The 19062-nt window shown below is 40.1% G+C and overlaps 1 protein-coding gene across 1 annotated transcript in view; it reads right to left on the bottom strand.

Moving 5' to 3' along the window:
- The window catches only part of fndc1 (fibronectin type III domain containing 1), a 98699-nt gene extending 79854 nt beyond the window's left edge, over nt 1–18845 (bottom strand). Inside the window, exon 1 of the mRNA XM_071412994.1 lies at nt 18618–18845. Within this exon, the coding sequence (XP_071269095.1) occupies nt 18618–18687 (70 nt within the window). The 5' untranslated portion in view covers nt 18688–18845. The remainder of the gene's footprint in view (nt 1–18617) is intronic.
- Between the last annotated feature and the right edge of the window lie 217 nt (nt 18846–19062).

Here is a 19062-nt window from a genome sequence, read left to right as displayed (position 1 = left end):
GACTGCTGTTGTTAAAACAGACTGCTGTTGTTAAAACAGACTGCTGTTGTTGAAACAGACTGCTGTTGTTGAAACAGACTGCTGTTGTTGAAACAGACTGCTGTTGTTAAAACAGACTGCTGTTGTTGAAACAGACTGCTGTTGTTAAAACAGACTGCTGTTGTTAAAACAGACTGCTGTTGTTGAAACAGACTGCTGTTGTTGAAACAGACTGCTGTTGTTGAAACAGACTGCTGTTGTTGAAACAGACTGCTGTTGTTAAAACAGACTGTTGTTGTTAAAACAGACTGCTGTTGTTAAAACAGACTGCTGTTGTTGAAACAAACTGCTGTTGTTGAAACAGACTGCTGTTGTTGAAACAGACTGCTGTTGTTAAAACAGACTGCTGTTGTTAAAACAGACTGCTGTTGTTGAAACAGACTGCTGTTGTTAAAACAGACTGCTGTTGTTAAAACAGACTGCTGTTGTTAAAACAGACTGCTGTTGTTGAAACAGACTGCTGTTGTTGAAACAGACTGCTGTTGTTAAAACAGACTGCTGTTGTTAAAACAGACTGCTGTTGTTGAAACAGACTGCTGTTGTTAAAACAGACTGCTGTTGTTGAAACAGACTGCTGTTGTTAAAACAGACTGCTGTTGTTGAAACAGACTGCTGTTGTTAAAACAGACTGCTGTTGTTAAAACAGACTGCTGTTGTTGAAACAGACTGCTGTTGTTAAAACAGACTGCTGTTGTTAAAACAGACTGCTGTTGTTGAAACAGACTGCTGTTGTTAAAACAGACTGCTGTTGTTGAAACAGACTGCTGTTGTTGAAACAGACTGCTGTTGTTAAAACAGACTGCTGTTGTTAAAACAGACTGCTGTTGTTAAAACAGACTGCTGTTGTTGAAACAGACTGCAGTTGTTAAAACAGACTGCTGTTGTTGAAACAGACTGCTGTTGTTGAAACAGACTGCTGTTGTTAAAACAGACTGCTGTTGTTGAAACAGACTGCTGTTGTTAAAACAGACTGCTGTTGTTGAAACAGACTGCTGTTGTTAAAACAGACTGCTGTTGTTGAAACAGACTGCTGTTGTTGAAACAGACTGCTGTTGTTAAAACAGACTGTTGTTGTTGAAACAGACTGCTGTTGTTGAAACAGACTGCTGTTGTTGAAACAGACTGCTGTTGTTGAAACAGACTGCTGTTGTTAAAACAGACTGCTGTTGTTGAATCAGACTGCTGTTGTTAAAACAGACTGCTGTTGTTAAAACAGACTGCTGTTGTTGAAACAGACTGCTGTTGTTAAAACAGACTGCTGTTGTTAAAACAGACTGCTGTTGTTGAAACAGACTGCTGTTGTTAAAACAGACTGCTGTTGTTGAAACAGACTGCTGTTGTTGAAACAGACTGCTGTTGTTGAAACAGACTGCTGTTGTTAAAACAGACTGCTGTTGTTAAAACAGACTGCTGTTGTTAAAACAGACTGCTGTTGTTAAAACAGACTGCTGTTGTTGAAACAGACTGCTGTTGTTAAAACAGACTGCTGTTGTTGAAACAGACTGCTGTTGTTGAAACAGACTGCTGTTGTTAAAACAGACTGCTGTTGTTGAAACAGACTGCTGTTGTTAAAACAGACTGCTGTTGTTGAAACAGACTGCTGTTGTTAAAACAGACTGCTGTTGTTAAAACAGACTGCTGTTGTTGAAACAGACTGCTGTTGTTGAAACAGACTGCTGTTGTTAAAACAGACTGTTGTTGTTGAAACAGACTGCTGTTGTTGAAACAGACTGCTGTTGTTAAAACAGACTGCTGTTGTTGAAACAGACTGCTGTTGTTGAAACAGACTGCTGTTGTTGAAACAGACTGCTGTTGTTAAAACAGACTGCTGTTGTTGAAACAGACTGCTGTTGTTGAAACAGACTGCTGTGGTTAAAACAGACTGCTGTTGTTAAAACAGACTGCTGTTGTTGAAACAGACTGCTGTTGTTGAAACAGACTGCTGTTGTTGAAACAGACTGCTGTTGTTGAAACAGACTGCTGTTGTTGAAACAGACTGCTGTTGTTAAAACAGACTGCTGTTGTTGAAACAGACTGCTGTTGTTAAAACAGACTGCTGTTGTTGAAACAGACTGCTGTTGTTGAAACAGACTGCTGTTGTTGAAACAGACTGCTGTTGTTAAAACAGACTGCTGTTGTTGAAACAGACTGCTGTTGTTGAAACAGACTGCTGTTGTTAAAACAGACTGCTGTTGTTAAAACAGACTGCTGTTGTTGAAACAGACTGCTGTTGTTGAAACAGACTGCTGTTGTTAAAACAGACTGCTGTTGTTGAAACAGACTGCTGTTGTTGAAACAGACTGCTGTTGTTGAAACAGACTGCTGTTGTTGAAACAGACTGCTGTTGTTGAAACAGACTGCTGTTGTTGAAACAGACTGCTGTTGTTGAAACAGACTGCTGTTGTTGAAACAGACTGCTGTTGTTAAAACAGACTGCTGTTGTTAAAACAGACTGCTGTTGTTAAAACAGACTGCTGTTGTTGAAACAGACTGCAGTTGTTAAAACAGACTGCTGTTGTTGAAACAGACTGCTGTTGTTGAAACAGACTGCTGTTGTTAAAACAGACTGCTGTTGTTGAAACAGACTGCTGTTGTTAAAACAGACTGCTGTTGTTGAAACAGACTGCTGTTGTTAAAACAGACTGCTGTTGTTGAAACAGACTGCTGTTGTTGAAACAGACTGCTGTTGTTAAAACAGACTGTTGTTGTTGAAACAGACTGCTGTTGTTGAAACAGACTGCTGTTGTTGAAACAGACTGCTGTTGTTGAAACAGACTGCTGTTGTTAAAACAGACTGCTGTTGTTGAAACAGACTGCTGTTGTTAAAACAGACTGCTGTTGTTAAAACAGACTGCTGTTGTTGAAACAGACTGCTGTTGTTAAAACAGACTGCTGTTGTTAAAACAGACTGCTGTTGTTGAAACAGACTGCTGTTGTTAAAACAGACTGCTGTTGTTGAAACAGACTGCTGTTGTTGAAACAGACTGCTGTTGTTGAAACAGACTGCTGTTGTTAAAACAGACTGCTGTTGTTAAAACAGACTGCTGTTGTTAAAACAGACTGCTGTTGTTAAAACAGACTGCTGTTGTTGAAACAGACTGCTGTGGTTAAAACAGACTGCTGTTGTTAAAACAGACTGCTGTTGTTGAAACAGACTGCTGTTGTTGAAACAGACTGCTGTTGTTAAAACAGACTGCTGTTGTTGAAACAGACTGCTGTTGTTGAAACAGACTGCTGTTGTTGAAACAGACTGCTGTGGTTAAAACAGACTGCTGTTGTTGAAACAGACTGCTGTTGTTGAAACAGACTGCTGTGGTTAAAACAGACTGCTGTTGTTAAAACAGACTGCTGTTGTTGAAACAGACTGCTGTTGTTGAAACAGACTGCTGTTGTTGAAACAGACTGCTGTTGTTGAAACAGACTGCTGTTGTTGAAACAGACTGCTGTTGTTAAAACAGACTGCTGTTGTTGAAACAGACTGCTGTTGTTAAAACAGACTGCTGTTGTTGAAACAGACTGCTGTTGTTGAAACAGACTGCTGTTGTTGAAACAGACTGCTGTTGTTAAAACAGACTGCTGTTGTTGAAACAGACTGCTGTTGTTGAAACAGACTGCTGTTGTTAAAACAGACTGCTGTTGTTAAAACAGACTGCTGTTGTTGAAACAGACTGCTGTTGTTGAAACAGACTGCTGTTGTTAAAACAGACTGCTGTTGTTGAAACAGACTGCTGTTGTTGAAACAGACTGCTGTTGTTGAAACAGACTGCTGTTGTTGAAACAGACTGCTGTTGTTGAAACAGACTGCTGTTGTTAAAACAGACTGCTGTTGTTGAAACAGACTGCTGTTGTTGAAACAGACTGCTGTTGTTAAAACAGACTGCTGTTGTTAAAACAGACTGCTGTTGTTAAAACAGACTGCTGTTGTTGAAACAGACTGCAGTTGTTAAAACAGACTGCTGTTGTTGAAACAGACTGCTGTTGTTGAAACAGACTGCTGTTGTTAAAACAGACTGCTGTTGTTGAAACAGACTGCTGTTGTTAAAACAGACTGCTGTTGTTGAAACAGACTGCTGTTGTTAAAACAGACTGCTGTTGTTGAAACAGACTGCTGTTGTTGAAACAGACTGCTGTTGTTAAAACAGACTGTTGTTGTTGAAACAGACTGCTGTTGTTGAAACAGACTGCTGTTGTTGAAACAGACTGCTGTTGTTGAAACAGACTGCTGTTGTTAAAACAGACTGCTGTTGTTGAAACAGACTGCTGTTGTTAAAACAGACTGCTGTTGTTAAAACAGACTGCTGTTGTTGAAACAGACTGCTGTTGTTAAAACAGACTGCTGTTGTTAAAACAGACTGCTGTTGTTGAAACAGACTGCTGTTGTTAAAACAGACTGCTGTTGTTGAAACAGACTGCTGTTGTTGAAACAGACTGCTGTTGTTGAAACAGACTGCTGTTGTTAAAACAGACTGCTGTTGTTAAAACAGACTGCTGTTGTTAAAACAGACTGCTGTTGTTAAAACAGACTGCTGTTGTTGAAACAGACTGCTGTTGTTAAAACAGACTGCTGTTGTTGAAACAGACTGCTGTTGTTGAAACAGACTGCTGTTGTTAAAACAGACTGCTGTTGTTGAAACAGACTGCTGTTGTTAAAACAGACTGCTGTTGTTGAAACAGACTGCTGTTGTTAAAACAGACTGCTGTTGTTGAAACAGACTGCTGTTGTTGAAACAGACTGCTGTTGTTGAAACAGACTGCTGTTGTTAAAACAGACTGTTGTTGTTGAAACAGACTGCTGTTGTTGAAACAGACTGCTGTTGTTAAAACAGACTGCTGTTGTTGAAACAGACTGCTGTTGTTGAAACAGACTGCTGTTGTTAAAACAGACTGCTGTTGTTGAAACAGACTGCTGTGGTTAAAACAGACTGCTGTTGTTAAAACAGACTGCTGTTGTTGAAACAGACTGCTGTTGTTGAAACAGACTGCTGTTGTTGAAACAGACTGCTGTTGTTGAAACAGACTGCTGTTGTTGAAACAGACTGCTGTTGTTGAAACAGACTGCTGTTGTTAAAACAGACTGCTGTTGTTGAAACAGACTGCTGTTGTTAAAACAGACTGCTGTTGTTGAAACAGACTGCTGTTGTTGAAACAGACTGCTGTTGTTAAAACAGACTGCTGTTGTTGAAACAGACTGCTGTTGTTGAAACAGACTGCTGTTGTTAAAACAGACTGCTGTTGTTAAAACAGACTGCTGTTGTTGAAACAGACTGCTGTTGTTAAAACAGACTGCTGTTGTTGAAACAGACTGCTGTTGTTAAAACAGACTGCTGTTGTTGAAACAGACTGCTGTTGTTGAAACAGACTGCTGTTGTTAAAACAGACTGCTGTTGTTGAAACAGACTGCTGTTGTTGAAACAGACTGCTGTTGTTGAAACAGACTGCTGTTGTTAAAACAGACTGCTGTTGTTGAAACAGACTGCTGTTGTTGAAACAGACTGCTGTTGTTAAAACAGACTGCTGTTGTTAAAACAGACTGCTGTTGTTAAAACAGACTGCTGTTGTTGAAACAGACTGCTGTTGTTGAAACAGACTGCTGTTGTTGAAACAGACTGCTGTTGTTGAAACAGACTGCTTTTGTTAAAACAGACTGCTGTTGTTAAAACAGACTGCTGTTGTTAAAACAGACTGCTGTTGTTGAAACAGACTGCTGTTGTTGAAACAGACTGCTGTTGTTGAAACAGACTGCTGTTGTTAAAACAGACTGCTGTTGTTAAAACAGACTGCTGTTGTTAAAACAGACTGCTGTTGTTGAAACAGACTGCTGTTGTTGAAACAGACTGCTGTTGTTGAAACAGACTGCTGTTGTTGAAACAGACTGCTGTTGTTAAAACAGACTGCTGTTGTTGAAACAGACTGCTGTTGTTAAAACAGACTGCTGTTGTTGAAACAGACTGCTGTTGTTGAAACAGACTGCTGTTGTTAAAACAGACTGCTGTTGTTGAAACAGACTGCTGTTGTTGAAACAGACTGCTGTTGTTAAAACAGACTGCTGTTGTTAAAACAGACTGCTGTTGTTGAAACAGACTGCTGTTGTTAAAACAGACTGCTGTTGTTGAAACAGACTGCTGTTGTTGAAACAGACTGCTGTTGTTGAAACAGACTGCTGTTGTTGAAACAGACTGCTGTTGTTAAAACAGACTGCTGTTGTTGAAACAGACTGCTGTTGTTGAAACAGACTGCTGTTGTTGAAACAGACTGCTGTTGTTAAAACAGACTGCTGTTGTTGAAACAGACTGCTGTTGTTGAAACAGACTGCTGTTGTTAAAACAGACTGCTGTTGTTAAAACAGACTGCTGTTGTTAAAACAGACTGCTGTTGTTGAAACAGACTGCTGTTGTTGAAACAGACTGCTGTTGTTGAAACAGACTGCTGTTGTTGAAACAGACTGCTGTTGTTAAAACAGACTGCTGTTGTTAAAACAGACTGCTGTTGTTAAAACAGACTGCTGTTGTTGAAACAGACTGCTGTTGTTGAAACAGACTGCTGTTGTTGAAACAGACTGCTGTTGTTGAAACAGACTGCTGTTGTTAAAACAGACTGCTGTTGTTGAAACAGACTGCTGTTGTTAAAACAGACTGCTGTTGTTAAAACAGACTGCTGTTGTTGAAACAGACTGCTGTTGTTGAAACAGACTGCTGTTGTTGAAACAGACTGCTGTTGTTGAAACAGACTGCTGTTGTTGAAACAGACTGCTGTTGTTAAAACAGACTGCTGTTGTTAAAACAGACTGCTGTTGTTAAAACAGACTGCTGTTGTTGAAACAGACTGCTGTTGTTAAAACAGACTGCTGTTGTTAAAACAGACTGCTGTTGTTAAAACAGACTGCTGTTGTTGAAACAGACTGCTGTTGTTGAAACAGACTGCTGTTGTTAAAACAGACTGCTGTTGTTGAAACAGACTGCTGTTGTTAAAACAGACTGCTGTTGTTGAAACAGACTGCTGTTGTTAAAACAGACTGCTGTTGTTGAAACAGACTGCTGTTGTTAAAACAGACTGCTGTTGTTAAAACAGACTGCTGTTGTTGAAACAGACTGCTGTTGTTAAAACAGACTGCTGTTGTTAAAACAGACTGCTGTTGTTGAAACAGACTGCTGTTGTTAAAACAGACTGCTGTTGTTGAAACAGACTGCTGTTGTTGAAACAGACTGCTGTTGTTAAAACAGACTGCTGTTGTTAAAACAGACTGCTGTTGTTAAAACAGACTGCTGTTGTTGAAACAGACTGCAGTTGTTAAAACAGACTGCTGTTGTTGAAACAGACTGCTGTTGTTGAAACAGACTGCTGTTGTTAAAACAGACTGCTGTTGTTGAAACAGACTGCTGTTGTTAAAACAGACTGCTGTTGTTGAAACAGACTGCTGTTGTTAAAACAGACTGCTGTTGTTGAAACAGACTGCTGTTGTTGAAACAGACTGCTGTTGTTAAAACAGACTGTTGTTGTTGAAACAGACTGCTGTTGTTGAAACAGACTGCTTGTTAAAACAGACTGCTGTTGTTAAAACAGACTGCTGTTGTTGAAACAGACTGCTGTTGTTAAAACAGACTGCTGTTGTTGAAACAGACTGCTGTTGTTGAAACAGACTGCTGTTGTTGAAACAGACTGCTGTTGTTAAAACAGACTGCTGTTGTTAAAACAGACTGCTGTTGTTAAAACAGACTGCTGTTGTTGAAACAGACTGCTGTTGTTAAAACAGACTGCTGTTGTTAAAACAGACTGCTGTTGTTAAAACAGACTGCTGTTGTTAAAACAGACTGCTGTTGTTGAAACAGACTGCTGTTGTTGAAACAGACTGCTGTTGTTAAAACAGACTGCTGTTGTTAAAACAGACTGCTGTTGTTAAAACAGACTGCTGTTGTTGAAACAGACTGCTGTTGTTAAAACAGACTGCTGTTGTTGAAACAGACTGCTGTTGTTAAAACAGACTGCTGTTGTTAAAACAGACTGCTGTTGTTGAAACAGACTGCTGTTGTTAAAACAGACTGCTGTTGTTAAAACAGACTGCTGTTGTTGAAACAGACTGCTGTTGTTAAAACAGACTGCTGTTGTTGAAACAGACTGCTGTTGTTGAAACAGACTGCTGTTGTTAAAACAGACTGCTGTTGTTAAAACAGACTGCTGTTGTTAAAACAGACTGCTGTTGTTGAAACAGACTGCAGTTGTTAAAACAGAATGCTGTTGTTGAAACAGACTGCTGTTGTTGAAACAGACTGCTGTTGTTAAAACAGACTGCTGTTGTTAAAACAGACTGCTGTTGTTGAAACAGACTGCTGTTGTTAAAACAGACTGCTGTTGTTGAAACAGACTGCTGTTGTTAAAACAGACTGCTGTTGTTGAAACAGACTGCTGTTGTTGAAACAGACTGCTGTTGTTAAAACAGACTGTTGTTGTTGAAACAGACTGCTGTTGTTGAAACAGACTGCTGTTGTTGAAACAGACTGCTGTTGTTGAAACAGACTGCTGTTGTTAAAACAGACTGCTGTTGTTGAAACAGACTGCTGTTGTTAAAACAGACTGCTGTTGTTGAAACAGACTGCTGTTGTTAAAACAGACTGCTGTTGTTAAAACAGACTGCTGTTGTTGAAACAGACTGCTGTTGTTAAAACAGACTGCTGTTGTTAAAACAGACTGCTGTTGTTGAAACAGACTGCTGTTGTTAAAACAGACTGCTGTTGTTGAAACAGACTGCTGTTGTTGAAACAGACTGCTGTTGTTGAAACAGACTGCTGTTGTTAAAACAGACTGCTGTTGTTAAAACAGACTGCTGTTGTTAAAACAGACTGCTGTTGTTAAAACAGACTGCTGTTGTTGAAACAGACTGCTGTTGTTAAAACAGACTGCTGTTGTTGAAACAGACTGCTGTTGTTGAAACAGACTGCTGTTGTTAAAACAGACTGCTGTTGTTGAAACAGACTGCTGTTGTTAAAACAGACTGCTGTTGTTGAAACAGACTGCTGTTGTTAAAACAGACTGCTGTTGTTGAAACAGACTGCTGTTGTTGAAACAGACTGCTGTTGTTAAAACAGACTGTTGTTGTTGAAACAGACTGCTGTTGTTGAAACAGACTGCTTGTTAAAACAGACTGCTGTTGTTAAAACAGACTGCTGTTGTTGAAACAGACTGCTGTTGTTAAAACAGACTGCTGTTGTTGAAACAGACTGCTGTTGTTGAAACAGACTGCTGTTGTTGAAACAGACTGCTGTTGTTAAAACAGACTGCTGTTGTTAAAACAGACTGCTGTTGTTAAAACAGACTGCTGTTGTTGAAACAGACTGCTGTTGTTAAAACAGACTGCTGTTGTTAAAACAGACTGCTGTTGTTAAAACAGACTGCTGTTGTTAAAACAGACTGCTGTTGTTGAAACAGACTGCTGTTGTTGAAACAGACTGCTGTTGTTAAAACAGACTGCTGTTGTTAAAACAGACTGCTGTTGTTAAAACAGACTGCTGTTGTTGAAACAGACTGCTGTTGTTAAAACAGACTGCTGTTGTTGAAACAGACTGCTGTTGTTAAAACAGACTGCTGTTGTTAAAACAGACTGCTGTTGTTGAAACAGACTGCTGTTGTTAAAACAGACTGCTGTTGTTAAAACAGACTGCTGTTGTTGAAACAGACTGCTGTTGTTAAAACAGACTGCTGTTGTTGAAACAGACTGCTGTTGTTGAAACAGACTGCTGTTGTTAAAACAGACTGCTGTTGTTAAAACAGACTGCTGTTGTTAAAACAGACTGCTGTTGTTGAAACAGACTGCAGTTGTTAAAACAGAATGCTGTTGTTGAAACAGACTGCTGTTGTTGAAACAGACTGCTGTTGTTAAAACAGACTGCTGTTGTTGAAACAGACTGCTGTTGTTAAAACAGACTGCTGTTGTTGAAACAGACTGCTGTTGTTAAAACAGACTGCTGTTGTTGAAACAGACTGCTGTTGTTGAAACAGACTGCTGTTGTTAAAACAGACTGTTGTTGTTGAAACAGACTGCTGTTGTTGAAACAGACTGCTGTTGTTGAAACAGACTGCTGTTGTTGAAACAGACTGCTGTTGTTAAAACAGACTGCTGTTGTTGAAACAGACTGCTGTTGTTAAAACAGACTGCTGTTGTTGAAACAGACTGCTGTTGTTAAAACAGACTGCTGTTGTTAAAACAGACTGCTGTTGTTGAAACAGACTGCTGTTGTTAAAACAGACTGCTGTTGTTAAAACAGACTGCTGTTGTTGAAACAGACTGCTGTTGTTAAAACAGACTGCTGTTGTTGAAACAGACTGCTGTTGTTGAAACAGACTGCTGTTGTTGAAACAGACTGCTGTTGTTAAAACAGACTGCTGTTGTTAAAACAGACTGCTGTTGTTAAAACAGACTGCTGTTGTTGAAACAGACTGCTGTTGTTAAAACAGACTGCTGTTGTTGAAACAGACTGCTGTTGTTGAAACAGACTGCTGTTGTTAAAACAGACTGCTGTTGTTGAAACAGACTGCTGTTGTTAAAACAGACTGCTGTTGTTGAAACAGACTGCTGTTGTTAAAACAGACTGCTGTTGTTGAAACAGACTGCTGTTGTTGAAACAGACTGCTGTTGTTGAAACAGACTGCTGTTGTTAAAACAGACTGTTGTTGTTGAAACAGACTGCTGTTGTTGAAACAGACTGCTGTTGTTAAAACAGACTGCTGTTGTTGAAACAGACTGCTGTTGTTGAAACAGACTGCTGTTGTTGAAACAGACTGCTGTTGTTAAAACAGACTGCTGTTGTTGAAACAGACTGCTGTTGTTGAAACAGACTGCTGTGGTTAAAACAGACTGCTGTTGTTAAAACAGACTGCTGTTGTTGAAACAGACTGCTGTTGTTGAAACAGACTGCTGTTGTTGAAACAGACTGCTGTTGTTAAAACAGACTGCTGTTGTTGAAACAGACTGCTGTTGTTAAAACAGACTGCTGTTGTTGAAACAGACTGCTGTTGTTGAAACAGACTGCTGTTGTTGAAACAGACTGCTGTTGTTGAAACAGACTGCTGTTGTTAAAACAGACTGCTGTTGTTAAAACAGACTGCTGTTGTTAAAACAGACTGCTGTTGTTGAAACAGACTGCTGTTGTTGAAACAGACTGCTGTTGTTGAAACAGACTGCTGTTGTTGAAACAGACTGCTGTTGTTGAAACAGACTGCTGTTGTTGAAACAGACTGCTGTTGTTGAAACAGACTGCTGTTGTTGAAACAGACTGCTGTTGTTGAAACAGACTGCTGTTGTTGAAACAGACTGCTGTTGTTAAAACAGACTGCTGTTGTTGAAACAGACTGCTGTTGTTGAAACAGACTGCTGTTGTTAAAACAGACTGCTGTTGTTAAAACAGACTGCTGTTGTTAAAACAGACTGCTGTTGTTGAAACAGACTGCTGTTGTTGAAACAGACTGCTGTTGTTGAAACAGACTGCTGTTGTTGAAACAGACTGCTGTTGTTAAAACAGACTGCTGTTGTTGAAACAGACTGCTGTTGTTAAAACAGACTGCTTGTTAAAACAGACTGCTGTTGTTAAAACAGACTGCTTGTTAAAACAGACTGCTGTTGTTGAAACAGACTGCTGTTGTTGAAACAGACTGCTGTTGTTAAAACAGACTGCTGTTGTTGAAACAGACTGCTGTTGTTAAAACAGACTGCTTGTTAAAACAGACTGCTGTTGTTAAAACAGACTGCTTGTTAAAACAGACTGCTGTTGTTGAAACAGACTGCTGTTGTTAAAACAGACTGCTGTTGTTGAAACAGACTGCTGTTGTTGAAACAGACTGCTGTGCTTAAAACAGACTGCTGTTGTTAAAACAGACTGCTGTTGTTAAAACAGACTGCTGTTGTTGAAACAGACTGCTTGTTAAAACAGACTGCTGTTGTTAAAACAGACTGCTGTTGTTGAAACAGACTGCTGTTGTTAAAACAGACTGCTGTGGTTAAAACAGACTGCTGTGGTTAAAACAGACTGCTGTTGTTGAAACAGACTGCTGTTGTTGAAACAGACTGCTGTTGTTAAAACAGACTGCTGTTGTTGAAACAGACTGCTGTTGTTAAAACAGACTGCTTGTTAAAACAGACTGCTTATTAAAACAGACTGCTGTTGTTGAAACAGACTGCTGTTGTTAAAACAGACTGCTGTTGTTAAAACAGACTGCTGTTGTTAAAACAGACTGCTGTTGTTGAAACAGACTGCTGTGGTTAAAACAGACTGCTGTTGTTGAAACAGACTGCTGTTGTTGAAACAGACTGCTGTTGTTAAAACAGACTGCTGTTGTTGAAACAGACTGCTGTTGTTGAAACAGACTGCTGTTGTTAAAACAGACTGCTGTTGTTAAAACAGACTGCTGTTGTTAAAACAGACTGCTGTTGTTGAAACAGACTGCTGTTGTTGAAACAGACTGCTGTTGTTAAAACAGACTGCTGTTGTTGAAACAGACTGCTGTTGTTGAAACAGACTGCTGTTGTTAAAACAGACTGCTGTTGTTAAAACAGACTGCTGTTGTTGAAACAGACTGCTGTTGTTGAAACAGACTGCTTGTTAAAACAGACTGCTGTTGTTAAAACAGACTGCTGTTGTTGAAACAGACTGCTGTTATGAAACAGACTGCTGTTGTTAAAACAGACTGCTGTTGTTAAAACAGACTGCTGTTGTTAAAACAGACTGCTGTGGTTAAAACAGACTGCTGTTGTTGAAACAGACTGCTGTTGTTAAAACAGACTGCTGTTGTTGAAACAGACTGCTGTTGTTGAAACAGACTGCTGTGGTTGAAACAGACTGCTGTTGTTAAAACAGACTGCTGTTGTTGAAACAGACTGCTGTTGTTGAAACAGACTGCTGTTGTTAAAACAGACTGCTGTTGTTGAAACAGACTGCTGTTGTTAAAACAGACTGCTGTTGTTGAAACAGACTGCTGTTGTTGAAACAGACTGCTGTTGTTGAAACAGACTGCTGTTGTTGAAACAGACTGCTGTTGTTAAAACAGACTGCTGTTGTTGAAACAGACTGCTGTTGTTGAAACAGACTGCTGTTGTTAAAACAGACTGCTGTGGTTAAAACAGACTGCTGTTGTTGAAACAGACTGCTGTTGTTGAAACAGACTGCTGTTGTTAAAACAGACTGCTGTTGTTGAAACAGACTGCTGTTGTTGAAACAGACTGCTGTTGTTGAAACAGACTGCTGTTGTTAAAACAGACTGCTGTTGTTGAAACAGACTGCTGTTGTTGAAACAGACTGCTGTTGTTGAAACAGACTGCTGTTGTTAAAACAGACTGCTGTTGTTGAAACAGACTGCTGTTGTTGAAACAGACTGCTGTTGTTGAAACAGACTGCTGTTGTTAAAACAGACTGCTGTTGTTAAAACAGACTGCTGTTGTTAAAACAGACTGCTGTTGTTAAAACAGACTGCTGTTGTTAAAACAGACTGCTGTTGTTAAAACAGACCTGCTGTTGTTGAAACAGACTGCTGTTGTTAAAACAGACTGCTGTTGTTAAAACAGACTGCTGTTGTTGAAACAGACTGCTGTTGTTAAAACAGACTGCTGTTGTTGAAACAGACTGCTGTGGTTAAAACAGACTGCTGTTGTTGAAACAGACTGCTGTTGTTGAAACAGACTGCTGTGGTTAAATCAGACTGCTTGTTAAAACAGACTGCTGTTGTTTGCACGGATATTACATCTCCAGTAGATTCTTATCTTCTATGTTGCCAAAATCCATTTATTTCACACAGTCAAATGGATGCACAGGAATCAACGATACAGTAAATCTGTATTGAGCTGTCTAAAGAATCCCCATCTGATGCTCAGGATCAGAGTACAACCTCTCCAACAGTCTACAGGATGGCTTCCTTCATCTGCTGTATATCATGTTCTGTGATAAGGTCCGTCTAGGTGATAGGTGTAGGAGTCAGGCGCAGGAGAGCAGGGATGTCTGAGAAGCGTGTTTTAATAAGACAGTCCAACAACACTGGAACGGCACAAACAAAAAGGACGACGCCCTCGTAACAGAGAACCGGGGCAAACGCCCTCGTAACAGAGAACCCGTACCAACGCCCTCGTAACAGAGAACCGGGGCAAACGCACGGAGGAACAAACACAGTTCCGACACTCATACACTTACGTAACCGTGAAAACAAATAACGTAAAATCCAACCGAGCACATCACAACGACAGACTAATCCCGCACAAACCTAGGCAGGCAACTGGGTACATATATACACACAGAAATTAACGCAAATGAAACCAGGTTTGAAAAGAACCAAAGACAAAACAAACAGAAAAGGAAAAGGGATCGGTGGCGGCTAGTGGACCGGCGACGCCGAGCGCCGAGCGCTGCCCGGACAGGGAGAGGAGCCACCTTCGGTAGAAGTCGTGACATGTTCATTAACAATCTGTATGAGTTTCCTAGTTTACAGGTGTCCGTCCAGGTAGAATTTTCCCGGCTAACTGTTTCCAGGTGGAACTCAATGTTCCCAAACAGTTTGGTTTGTGGGAGTCAGTAGTAACTCCTGTCAGTCATGCTGCATGTAAGCAGGCTCTCCCAGCTCGTTATAGGACTGATCCGTGGTCTCTGACTTCTTCTAGAGTTTTACTTTGTGCTGAAAGCCCTTCTCATAATGATGCCTGCTTACTGTATGATACAACTGCTCTGGCGCCTAGCTCGGGCACACAGAACCTAATCTTTCATACACACCTTAACTGGAGACTGCATGTGTGTGTGTGTGTGTGTGTTAGAGAGAGAGAGAGAGAGAGAGTGTGTGTGTGTGTGTGTGTGTGTGTGTGTGTGTGTGTGTGTGTGTGTGTGTGTGTGTGTGTGTGTGTGTGTGTGTGTGTGTGTGTGTGTGTGTGTGTGTGTGTGTGTGTGTGTGTGTGTGTGTGTGTGTGTGTGTGTGTGTGTGTGTGAGAGAGAGAGTGTGTGTGTGTGTGTGTGTGTGTGTGTGTGTGTGTGTGTGTGTGTGTGTGTGTGTGTGTGTGTGTGTGTGTGTGTGTGTGTGTGTGTGTGTGTGTGTGTGTGTGTGTGTGTTAGAGAGAGAGAGAGAGTGTGTGTGTGTGTGTGTGTGTGTGTGTGTGTGTGTGTGTGTGTGTGTGTGTGTGTGTGTGTGTGTGTGTGTGTGTGTGTGTGTGTGTGTGTGTGTGTGTGTGTGTGTGTGTGTGTGTGTGTTAGAGAGAGAGAGAGAGAGAGAGAGAGAGAGAGAGAGTGTGTGTGTGTGTGTGTGTGTGTGTGTGTGTGTGTGTGTGTGTGTGTGTGTGTGTGTGTGTGTGTGTGTGTGTGTGTGTGTGTGTGTGTGTGTGTGTGTGTGTGTGTGTGTGTGTGTGTGTGTGTGTGTGTGTGTACGCTAGATAATGTCTCAAAACAGAAACATAACACTCTACCGCTTCATTATCCCTTCATTAATTCAGGTTGAGGATGGAGTGAGTAGCCTTATCAGCTGTTTGAAATGTAAAGTATATGACTTAACTCTGGAGTCACATCAAACACAGACACGCTGTTCCAATCAGAGGCAGTATTACTTTGGAAGAGATCGGCTCCCTCGATCCAGATCTCAATCTATGATTTGGCTTGTTTGGAAATGTATGATACAAGGGCGAGGCAGGAGTTCTGATTGAATCAAGACATTGAAATGCTTTTATCAGTTTATTCCCAAAATAATCCTAGGATGTGTGTGTGTGTGTCTGTTCTTGTTTTGCTGACCCAATGGGGACATTGAACTGTTTGCATACCTTCCGTATTGGGACGTCATGACTAACTGGGGACAAATGTGTGTGTGTGTGTGTGTGTGTGTGTGTGTGTGTGTGTGTGTGTGTGTGTGTGTGTGTGTGTGTGTGTGTGTGTGTGTGTGTGTGTGTGTGTGTGTGTGTGTGTGTGTGTGTGTGTGTGTGTGTGTGTGTGTGTGTGTGTGTGTGTGTGTGCGCGTGTGTGTGTGTGAAAGAGAGAAAGAGAAAATCACGTGAAAATCAATCACGTGAAAAAATCTATTTTGCAGGATCACATACAAGAAAACTCAATGTGAAAATATCACTTTCACATGTGGAATTTCAAAACAATAATTTGCAAAAATCTAATTTGCAGTTTCATATCTGAAAAACTTCTGTGTGATTATTTTTCAAATGTGATCTTTATTTACATGTGAACGTTTTTCACATACGACACTGCAAATTAGGTTTTTTACATGTGATTGTTTTTCACATGTGAACTTGCAATTCCACCCACACTTGAAAGTGAATATTTAATTTGCAGTTTCACATGTAAGAAAACTCCACATTTACTCCAATGTTTGTAAACAAAGTAAATGTAAACCAATCAAGTTCAATCAATCAATCAATCAAGTTTATTTTATATAGCCCTTCGTACATCAGCTAATATCTCGAAGTGCTGTACAGAAACCCAGCCTAAAACCCCAAACAGCAAGCAATGCAGGTGTAGAAGCATGGTGGCTAGGAAAAACTCCCTAGAAAGGCCAAAACCTAGGAAGAAACCTAGAGAGGAACCAGGCTATGAGGGGTGGCCAGTCCTCTTCTGGCTGTGCCGGGTGGAGATTATAACAGAACATGGCCAAGATTTTCAAAATGTTCATAAATGACAAGCATGGTCAAATAATAATCAGGAATAAATGTCAGTTGGCTTTCATAGCCGATCATTAAGAGTTGAAAACAGCAGGTCTGGGACAGGTAGGGGTTCCATAAACAAACACTGTATACCCATAAACAAACACTGTATACCCAAAATATACCTAAAAACATTAAAACTATAATGTTGATATCGTGGATGGTCAGCCATTGCATCCATAGCGTAGTCTATGGATCTGAGAGTGGTTACAGTTCTCCAGCCCCGTCTCTCAGCTTTTTACCAAAACAGGGGCGGGGAACACACTTAATGTTAATGATCCAATGAAGGATTGCTGCTTTAAACACCTTTAATAGAGTCATAGTGTTATTATATGGTGCAATCCTCTACGAGGTGAGTTACTTTCGTGCCATTAATATCAAACAAAACCTCTGAAGTTCAGAACAACATTCTTAATACTGCAAAAGGAAGATATTGAAAGCAAAACATAAACCCCAAAGTCTTGATAGCAAAACATAAACCCCAAAGTCTTGAAAGCAAAACATAAACCGCAAAGTCTTGAAAGCAAAACATAAACCCCAAAGTCTTGAAAGCAAAACATAAACCGCAAAGTCTTGAAAGCAAAACATAAACCCCAAAGTCTTGATAGCAAAACATAAACCCCAAAGTCTTGATAGCAAAACATAAACCGCAAAGTCTTGAAAGCAAAACATAAACCCCAAAGTCTTGAAAGCAAAACATAAACCGCAAAGTCTTGAAAGCAAAACATAAACCCCAAAGTCTTGATAGCAAAACATAAACCGCAAAGTCTTGAAAGCAAAACATAAACCCCAAAGTCTTGATAGCAAAACATAAACCGCAAAGTCTTGAAAGCAAAACATAAACCCCAAAGTCTTGAAAGCAAAACATAAACCGCAAAGTCTTGAAAGCAAAACATAAACCCCAAAGTCTTGATAGCAAAACATAAACCGCAAAGTCTTGAAAGCAAAACATAAACCGCAAAGTCTTGAAAGCAAAACATAAACCCCAAAGTCTTGAAAGCAAAACATAAACCGCAAAGTCTTGATAGCAAAACATAAACCGCAAAGTCTTGAAAGCAAAACATAAACCCCAAAGTCTTGAAAGCAAAACATAAACCGCAAAGTCTTGAAAGCAAAACATAAACCCCAAAGTCTTGATAGCAAAACATAAACCGCAAAGTCTTGAAAGCAAAACATAAAACCCAAAGTCTTGATAGCAAAACATAAACCGCAAAGTCTTGAAAGCAAAACATAAACCCCAAAGTCTTGAAAGCAAAACATAAACCGCAAAGTCTTGAAAGCAAAACATAAACCCCAAAGTCTTGATAGCAAAACATAAACCGCAAAGTCTTGAAAGCAAAACATAAACCGCAAAGTCTTGAAAGCAAAACATAAACCGCAAAGTCTTGATAGCAAAACATAAACCCCAAAGTCTTGATAGCAAAACATAAACCGCAAAGTCTTGATAGCAAAACATAAACCGCAAAGTATTGATAGCAAAACATAAACCCCAAAGTCTTGATAGCAAAACATAAACCGCAAAGTCTTGATAGCAAAACATAAACCCCAAAGTCTTGATAGCAAAACATAAACCGCAAAGTCTTGAAAGCAAAACATAAACCGCAAAGTCTTGATAGCAAAACATAAACCGCAAAGTCTTGATAGCAAAACATAAACCCCAAAGTCTTGATAGCAAAACATAAACCGCAAAGTCTTGATAGCAAAACATAAACCGCAAAGTCTTGATAGCAAAACATAAACCGCAAAGTCTTGATAGCAAAACATAAACCCCAAAGTCTTGATAGCAAAACATAAACCCCAAAGTCTTGATAGCAAAACAAAATATTGCAAGGAAATCATGCAAATTAATTGTCAATGGATGCAACGACAAAAACTATCAGTAAAAACTTCTCTTTCCTGCAGTTTTCCCTGTCTTTGGTTACGTTACCATGGCCTCTGCATTCACTGGCTTTTTTCCCATTGCTAGTTTTGGCACATTTATTCCAGAGAGATAGCATCCTGCATCACACTGTTGGTTTGTCTCTGAAGCTGAGCAGGGTTGGTCCCTGGTTAGGAGACCAGATGTGGGGCTTTCGTTTTCACATGAGGGAAAAACACTTGAAAAAGTACATGTGAAACTTCACACGTGTCTGAAAACAACTTGTCTGACTCAGGAAAATGTCAAATATAGGAAAACATGTGGTACTGAGAGGAAGTCCAGTCAGGGGTAGTGGGACAGGATGGAAACTGGGCCGATATTATGCAAATTTTCAAATTGATGAAACATCTAAACTCTATAGATTTTTCTGTTCCCAAAACTAGATTCTGTTACGAACACAGTGCACTAAGTTTTATACAGTTGACGCTTTGCCAAAGGTAAAAAAAAATCTGTT

Source organism: Salvelinus alpinus, chromosome 8, assembly GCF_045679555.1.
Source record: "Salvelinus alpinus chromosome 8, SLU_Salpinus.1, whole genome shotgun sequence".
NCBI classification, from domain to species: domain Eukaryota; kingdom Metazoa; phylum Chordata; class Actinopteri; order Salmoniformes; family Salmonidae; genus Salvelinus; species Salvelinus alpinus.
The sequence above is the reverse complement of the archived record's forward strand: the minus strand, read 5'-3'. Positions and strand labels throughout refer to the sequence as shown.